General features: G+C 43.4%; 1 protein-coding gene across 1 annotated transcript; it reads right to left on the bottom strand.

Annotated features, from left to right (window-relative positions):
• Nucleotides 1-292: 292 nt before the first annotated feature.
• bsdc1 (BSD domain containing 1) lies at nt 293-8,122 on the bottom strand. Its single transcript, XM_079216713.1, has 11 exons — nt 8,068-8,122; nt 7,446-7,500; nt 6,888-7,004; nt 6,396-6,563; nt 6,110-6,164; nt 4,683-4,798; nt 4,438-4,506; nt 3,696-3,792; nt 3,122-3,613; nt 2,893-2,996; nt 293-1,863 (listed from the first exon to the last, which is right to left on the bottom strand). The coding sequence occupies exons 1-11, from the start codon at nt 8,076-8,078 to the stop codon at nt 1,834-1,836; spliced, it is 1,314 nt and encodes a 437-aa protein (XP_079072839.1). The 5' UTR covers nt 8,079-8,122; the 3' UTR covers nt 293-1,833.
• Between the last annotated feature and the right edge of the window lie 599 nt (nt 8,123-8,721).

The raw sequence follows: 8,721 nt of genomic DNA, 5'->3' as shown, positions 1-8,721 counted from the left end.
GGGGGCACAGACAGCAATAAAAACCTAGCTGTGAGGAACCATTACTTTTTCATTGTGAAAGTCTAAGTTTAAGAGCACTGCTACATTTCCCTGCAATAGCCAAGCAGTTAGTTGGCGTGATCGGCAAATAGTTCTGGTATGAGCGGCGAGCCTCTGTGCACAGCGTGGACTGTAATTGAAGATCCTCAACGCCACTAATTGTAATGTTTGAGCAGCCAAGTCTGGTTTGAACAGACCCTGGTCTGGTTTTTCCTTCTTCACCGGATTATTTCTCAATGCACGACACGACGCCCACGAGCCATGAATCCTTTAATGACAATGATCATTTGGAAAAAAAAAAAAATATATATATATATATATATATAGTGAGATACTCAACTTAAAAAGATGAAAAGAAAAAATAAAGAACAAACGTGACAGCAGATTTGAAAACAGACGAGTGCAGAACACCTTTGATTAGTTCAACGTGTGAATCGGGAGAGAATACACAGCCGAGAATTATAGACATGCAACACATTGTCAGAACACAAAAACCTGAAGAACAAGCCAATGTCTTTACCAGAAAACATACAACTCAACAGCAACCATCTGCACAATGTTGCACAGACATGCAATCCAAAGCACATTATACAATAATTAAGCGTTTATTTTAGTATAAATAGGACATCTCTGGGATTATTTCATCTCGATTTACATTACAGATGACGGAGAGAAAAAAATAAAATAAAAAAAGCATGAGGGTGCTCTCCTTGCTCCTTGGTCTACTTGGCACACTGAGCCACTTTGTCTTTAAACACAGTGCCGACAGAGAAACTTCTTTCCCCCGACACAAGTCAAGCCAAAGAATCCGGCATCGCGTCACCGGGAGCCGGATCGAATTCTCTTTATTAGTCACACACGAGTGAAGTCAGAACTAATGAATCCCCACGACCCGAATAAGACAAACACCTCGTTCAAAGGTGACAAGAGAGTTACAGCCTGCAACAAGCTCATATATTTAAACGAATCACAGGATATGGCAAAGAGAACGGGGGGGGGGGGGACCTAACAATGACGTGTCAGCTGGTTGAGAACAGTAATCACGCTGCAGTGTGTTTTACAAGGCCATATATCTAGAGTTGGGAGTGAATCCAAAATGAAAAGTGCGCTGTAAATGAAGGCCTAAAAAAAAATATATATATATTTTTTTTTTTTTTCCATTTTGAAGAGTCACTTGCATAATAAAAAGATGAGAAATAAAGAATGGGGCCACGGGTAGAACTAAATCAATCGATCATCATCATTCAACAAGAAAAAAAATCCCTTGGGAAGCGTTTCATCTCAGAAAGATGACAAGCAGCGTTATAGTTTATGGCTATTTTGCAGCCGACCGTTAAAGTCATTGCCCAACTTGCAATGCACTCGCAACATGCGTGATGCATCTAATGGCATGAAGAAAAAAGGGGAAACGGCTCCTCCCCTGCTGCAGTGATACCTTTCATAGTCGGACTAGCCACTGCGTGTCTTTAAGCTTGAGAAGAGAAGAAATAATTAAATAAAAAGATAGTGACTAGTGTCGTATGCACGCTAAGTCAGACGTTACCCCATCAAGTATCCGTGAGCCATTCCCCTCGCTGGAGGCCTTCCTGACAGAGCCGTGTAATTCTTATTGCCTTGGTCTTCCAGTTGCTATTTCTCCAGGTTCACCAATATGGCCGAAACCCGCCAGAAAAATCCCCTACTGACAATCATGACATGGTGACAGTGTGGACAAAGAGTTAAAACACGATAAGCACGGTTCGTCTGCCGAGAACGAGCTTTAATGGTGGAACACAGTTTGTGTTGCAGTGGCTCTCATTCCCAGTTCTCCCAGTCGCCGTCCATCTGGTAAAAGAAAAGAAGATAAAAAGCGTGAGTTAGTTTTGCTTTGTTAGCATTGCAACACGATCACAGTCTCACGTCTCAGCTGCTCCTTTATTTCACAAACTACAGATTCTTACTATTTATAACATTAATATTTCTTTAACTTGCATTTTCATGTATAAGACACTTTTAGGTGAAGGAAATATTCCTGATCATTTCAAAACCTTCTTCAAAGTCAATTCTCAGATTCATTCTCACTCAACTCGTCAATCTTCACATCTTCATCCTCCCAAATTACTGACCAGCAAAGGTCCATTCTCTATTAGATTTAGGGGAACCAAGTTATGGAATAACTTTTCCCACCTCACAAAGAAATGTCCCTCTATAAAAAATTTAAAAAATTGCCTAAAAGAATATGTATGGCGTTGTTTTTCTTTCTTGTTTTAGCTGTTATATCCACATTTTTAGTTACCATTGCTTAGAAATTGCCACAGAGGTTTAATCCAAAATCCCTGAACAAACACAAGGCATGCTGACTTTCATGCTCACACATGCGCACACACACACACACACACACACACACACACACACACACAGACTTGACATGATTACATTATTTTTCTTTCTCTTCTTTTGTTGTCTTTCTTATGCATATTTAAATTTATGTTTGTAATTTAGTATTTTTAAAAGAGGTGGAAACTGCTTATAGTGGTCGAGTTTAGAGCAATCAACCACTTATATGGATCAAAAAGCCTGGGAAGTTGAACTATTTGCTAATAGTGATCAAGTAGTCTGCTTACAGTGGTTATTTAATAATGATAAGAAAAATAAAGTTATCTTCTCTCAATGAATATCTCCTCAGATCACATGTCAAACTGCCAGAAACAAGCCAGCTAGACGCAGCAGGGAAACATGTGCTCGTACGACGAATACACAAATGCCAATTAGATAGCTAATAAGCTAATATGCTAATAATCATCCTTGGTACCGATCAATACAGCTCGGACAGACGAGAGCGCCGTGAGCGGTCTCCGCTGCCACAGCACTAACCTCTCCAGAAGCCTCTATTTTAGAGAGCGCCATTTGGACTTCTTCTTCGGTCATGTCCAGGTCGAAGTCTTTCTCCCAGTCCTCGCTGACGTCGGTGCTGGACCCTGGAGACAGGAAGACACATTTTGGAACTGCGTGACCTCGAATCTGCTGCTTCTAAGCCCGTTCAGTGGAAAGCTCACGACAGGAATCTCACTGCCAACTGAAGAACATCCTGAAGTCATCTCACCTTTCTTGCCATTGTTCGAGGGCGTGGACTTGCCGCTGTCGGAGTTCAGCTCGAACACCCTCAGGTCCTGCGGCCCCTCCTCCTTTGCTGCGTCTGGTTTAAAGGCGGGGGCCGAAACCCGCGCCGCCGCCCCGTCAGCGGTGACCTCCGGCTGGGTTACGGCTTTCCCTTGCGCCTCAAGATGCGAGTCGCTCCTCCCGGGCTTCTGCTCCGCTCGCTTCCCGTCCGCAGCATCCTCCAAGCTGGCTTCTGTCATTTTCTGGGCCAGCGCCGCGGCAACGGGCTCCCGCCGCGCCGACACCTGCGTCGGCAGGCTGACGCTGTCGCTGCCGACCGAGAGGGTGGCGTCTCGCTCTTCGGCGGGAGACGGGACGGGGCTCGGCCGAGTCGTTCCCGTGGGAGCCGTCGGGTTGGCGGAGAGTCGGGGCGCGCTGTCGTCCAAGGGGGGCGTCAAGTTGAGGCGAGAAGACGACGTAGCGCCGAGGAAGTCATCTGACAGGAAGAGCAGGAAAGGCGGTGAACGACAGCTTGTTTAAAGGTAATCTGTCTATTTGAGAAAATTAAGACAGCATACCTTCCTCCTCCTCCTCCTCCTCCTCCTCCCAGCCAAGAGTCTCCGTGTGTGCAGTCTGTTCTGCCCTCTGCTTCAATGCCAACCTCCTCGCCTCCTCCTAGAAAACACAAATTAGAGGGAAATGTTAACGTTGGCAAGAATTTCAATGTGTGTATCGTAAAAAAAAAAAAAAGAAATGTGTGACCTCCCTCTGACTATTTTTCCTTTCTTCTTACCGGTCACTCCCCTGCACACTTCATATTTAAACACACACGTCACTTTAACATACACTTACATTAACGCTATCCGTTTGTCTGAGCACGTTTTGTCTAACGTCATGTCTAATATGTGCAAATTCCTCGTTTGTGTAAACATTCCTGGCAAATAAACGGTTTCTGATTTTCATGTATATTCGTTTTTCAGCATAAAACATGTTAAATTCTGTTCCACCTTTATGTTGTCGACGACAAGAAGGTAAGTAAATCCTTGTAAATATGTTGCGGCCGCACTCGATTGCTTAAGTGTTTTCTGGTATTTTAAATAATTCTGTGTGTAAAAATGTATCAATACTGGCGGTCCCATAAACATGTCCTCTATGTTACTTAAAGTGAATCATGTTTCAATTAATTCAGATTATATAACACACAACCAGCGCTTCCTACATGTGGAGCCACTGGCAGTGACTCAGGACCTCCAGCAGGTGGCGCCCAAGACAGTAATTTGAGCTGCATTCTGCATTTCAGAGTACAAACGGCATAATTACCTGTTCCAACTGGAAGACTCTGTAGAAATACCGCTGCCAGAATTCTGAATGCGCTACAGCCGCTGGCACCTGTGAAAACAACAACAAAACGTCCTCATCTTGTTCACTGCACTGACAATTCTTGACATTGCGTTATTGTAGGTCGCTTTGGATAAAAGCGTTTGACAAATAAATACGTATGGAGATGCAGTAGTTGCGAGTCGGGATGCTTAATAATAAGTGGTGAGAAAAGCATCAATACATACCATCTTGGTGTAAAGGGCTCGTATAGAGGGACTGCTGACCAAAAGCTCTGAGAGTTCTGCTTTCTTGTCTTCCAAACTGAATCTGGACAGCCAGTTATCAAACTGCTCTGGGGGTCCTGGACAAAAACGGCTTCTCATTAAAATACATTCAAGAGACAAATGTTTAGAAGGCTTGTAATATCCCATCCGTCTTACAGTTAGCCCTCCTTACAATCGTCACATTGTGGATCACCACACTAATCTAGAAAATGAATGACCAACATTGAAGAAGACATGCATGTGTCACAGCAGCAAGTACTCTAAAGCAGCGGTCCCCAATTTATTTAGAAAAATGGCCGGATACATCCGTCTGTGCGTCTAAGCCTCTTGACACACGCCAAGGTCACGTGATACGTTACCCAAAAAATTAAACTTAAAAGTCTGTTTCACACAACCATTCTGCCGGTGTTCTGGATTAAAATCAAGGCAGAATATCCTGAGGTCGCCAAAAAAGCTCTGAACCTGCTTCCATTTCCAACATCCTGTCTTTGTGAAGCGGGTTTTAAGTTACGGAGTAGACTAGACTAAAGGTTTAAGTTACAGAGTAGACTAGACTAAAGGTTTAAGTTACAGAGTAGACTAGACTAAAGGTTTAAGTTACAGAGTAGACTAAAGGTTTAAGTTACAGAGTAGACTAAAGGTTTAAGTTACAGAGTAGACTGGACTAAAGGTTTAAGTTACAGAGTAGACTGGACTAAAGGTTTAAGTTACGGAGTAGACTGGACTAAAGGTTTAAGTTACAGAGTAGACTAGACTAAAGGTTTAAGTTACAGAGTAGACTAAAGGTTTAAGTTACAGAGTAGACTAGACTAAAGGTTTAAGTTACAGAGTAGACTGGACTAAAGGTTTAAGTTACAGAGTAGACTAAAGGTTTAAGTTACAGAGTAGACTAGACTAAAGGTTTAAGTTACAGAGTAGACTAAAGGTTTAAGTTACAGAGTAGACTAGACTAAAGGTTTAAGTTACAGAGTAGACTGGACTAAAGGTTTAAGTTACGGAGTAGACTGGACTAAAGGTTTAAGTTACAGAGTAGACTAGACTAAAGGTTTAAGTTACAGAGTAGACTGGACTAAAGGTTTAAGTTACGGAGTAGAGATGACACTAAGAACACAATGGGCCGGCTTGTTGCAGAGAAACGAGCTCAGGGCTCCCACTAATTCGACGTAATGGAGAGTTGTATTTGCATGCATTTTATATTTGTTTTCATGCCGGTCGTATTATTTCATTACGTCATATATATCGGCCACACCGTGAAGGCCGGTCCGTGAAAAATATTTTCTTTCACGAAAAAGGTTGAGGACCGAAACGCAACAAATTAAAGAGTCGCTCCTGTCAAACACAACTAACGCCAGTCTAACATTCCGGTGGCGGTCTGTGTGCCGTCTTACCATCGGGCTCATTGCAGTACGTAGCCGGGTCCGCCTGCAGACTGTAGAGACGAGCCTGCGGGACAAACGAATGCTTAGCTGTGGTCGTTCCGTCTCAGCGTGCAGATCACGTGCTCACTGTCACAGTCCTGCAGCCGCTCATGACGACACGAGACAACCATCGGTCCTGAATCAACACTTTGTTCAAGGAGATTAACCAGAGTCCTCCGTTCCATACAGTGAACTTGACGTATTAAGAGGCGACTCCGAAGTCTATTTCTCAGCTAAAAAGGACGAGTAGACCCACCTTAGAACGGTCGTAGATCTCTGTAGTTCCTGATGGCGTTGCCACCAAGGTGATTACGTCACAGTCAATGGTTTTATCGGGAGGTGGAGCAAGCGTGTCGGTTATCACCCCGAGGAAACTAGAGAGGCTCTTCTTCACCTTTTCTGAGGTCTCAGACGAACCTTCCACCTGGAAAGCAGCATAAATACTCTGGTGTGATTTGGTACTTAGCATCGAAACATATCATCCACACAGGAGATGTGTATAGATGTTATATAGTTTCCTAATTGATGTTGTTTATATGCTATATGTTGTTTATATGTCGTCTATTTTTTTACTTTTTTTGCACTATTACACTTTATGTCAGACAGTAGAGAAACATATTCTTCTATATGTTTGCACAAATGGAAGAAGTGACAATAAAACTGACTTTAAACTTTGAGGCATGCCATTTGACCCGACTGTCACACGGGGAAAACAAAAACAATGAACACGGAGAAGGCTGCAACTTACCGCGAGCTTATTCCGGACAGCCGTGGCCGTGGCCACGATTGAGCAGGTTGTGTCATGTTGCACCACAGTGGAGAACTCGGTCAGGTCTCGCTTTATGAATTCTAAGGCCTCAGTTGACTGCAGGAGAGAGCAAAAAAAAAAAAACATCAAAATCCAGGTGCACCTTACTCATCCGCATGAGGAAGTACATAAAAACACAACAAAGAACAGAGGCTCACGACAACAATACATAGAGAAAAAATGAAGAAAACACAACCTTCAGGCATCGTGAATGAATCGCCCCATATGTCCCATATGTGCATAGCTAACGTTTATAGCTGCCATGGTTTAAATCTAGTCCGTAATCATGCTGTGCAACCAGCTGTTATTTACAGGCTGCAATGTTCAAATTACACTGCAGTTATATCCTTGCATTATACTTTGCCAGTAATAATGGTGCATCGACATCTATATGTTTTGTCTCTGACCTTTCATGACAACTATGTGGTTCCTGTGTGTTGTTCACTGAAGTCTCACACGAGTAAACAAGTCACTGGTGACTGTATTCATGAGCATTACCTTGTCTTTTACGGCCTGGAAGCTCTGCTGAAGCCAGCCTCCCCACCAGCCTTCTCTGGAAACACACAGCACGTTTAGAGACGGGCTACTTTTGGAAAGCAGAAACAGCAGTGAAAACATCTCCACAACGACAACAACCCGTTTACCAGACGCTCAAAACACGGCTCGTCAATACAGAGACACTCGAGCTAGTTCTGGCTAACTTACTCACTCACATACACACGCAAAGAGAAGCGAGGGAGCTAACGTCAGCTAGCAGCGCCACGCGACGCAGTTTGGTGGACGCGAGCCACGAGTGCGCGCGTTGAGTCTTGAACAGACTCGCCAGCTGTAGGAATAGCGGACGCGTGCGTGTGTATTTACATGCCCACGCTTTGCCACTGCGTGATTCAAGCTGCCCCGCACTGGCTAACAGCTAGCCGGGGCTATGTTTTGGTAAACAAACGCACTTCCTGAACCGATTCCGTGAGTCGCAGAAGCTTCGGCGGCTCCACGAGCCCGTCGCGCGCGGTCACGTTTTACACGGCGCGCAATAACGAGCACCGTGTGAGCACGACGACGGTGCCCTCTGCTTTATTATAGTTAAAACCCCCCAAACAATAATTCGCGAGTTCAGTCTCACCCTTCAGCCATCTTCAGACGATGACATCATCAGTATTTACTGAACTCTAACCCCGGCTGCATGGCTATGAAAGGATGCGCACGTGATGCGTAACGACTTCCCTCCTGCGATGCGCAGATACTCGTGTTTACATATGCAGGGTTACGTCGATAGAAAAGCGCTGTTTTAAATCGTCGTCCTGCAGTTTGCAACCATCAAATGTTTTGCTGGTTTTTGTGCTGCCTACGGCGGCTGCAGAGGACCAAATTAGACGGAAACGCCAAAGACCGAGGAGACAGTAGTTTGGGAAGCACTGTGTGGGCTACATGGAATACAACATAATAATCACATATACAATTAATGATAAACAAAAAAGTACAGTATTTGTAAAGTATTCCTTCATTGTAAATTGATTCCAGGAAAAAAAAGCATCAAATATAAAAATAAAACACTAAGGCACAATTTATGATTAATTTATTGATTATCTACGCATGTCGTTACTGTTCTCATGGCCTTTTTTTTAGAACAGCCTTTCAGAGTTTTTATATACATTTTAAACTCTTTGTAAAAAAAAAAAAAACTAAAAATAGGCCTTTGGCTTGTAAACTTACATTTGTGAAAATATAATTTAGCAAAGATAATCAATAAATTAATGATATAGGCCCTTTCTTCAAA

Source organism: Taurulus bubalis (assembly GCF_910589615.1).
Source record: "Taurulus bubalis genome assembly, chromosome: 4".
NCBI lineage: Eukaryota > Metazoa > Chordata > Actinopteri > Perciformes > Cottidae > Taurulus > Taurulus bubalis.
Note: the sequence above shows the minus strand (reverse complement) of the source record. Positions and strands in the feature narration are given on the sequence as shown.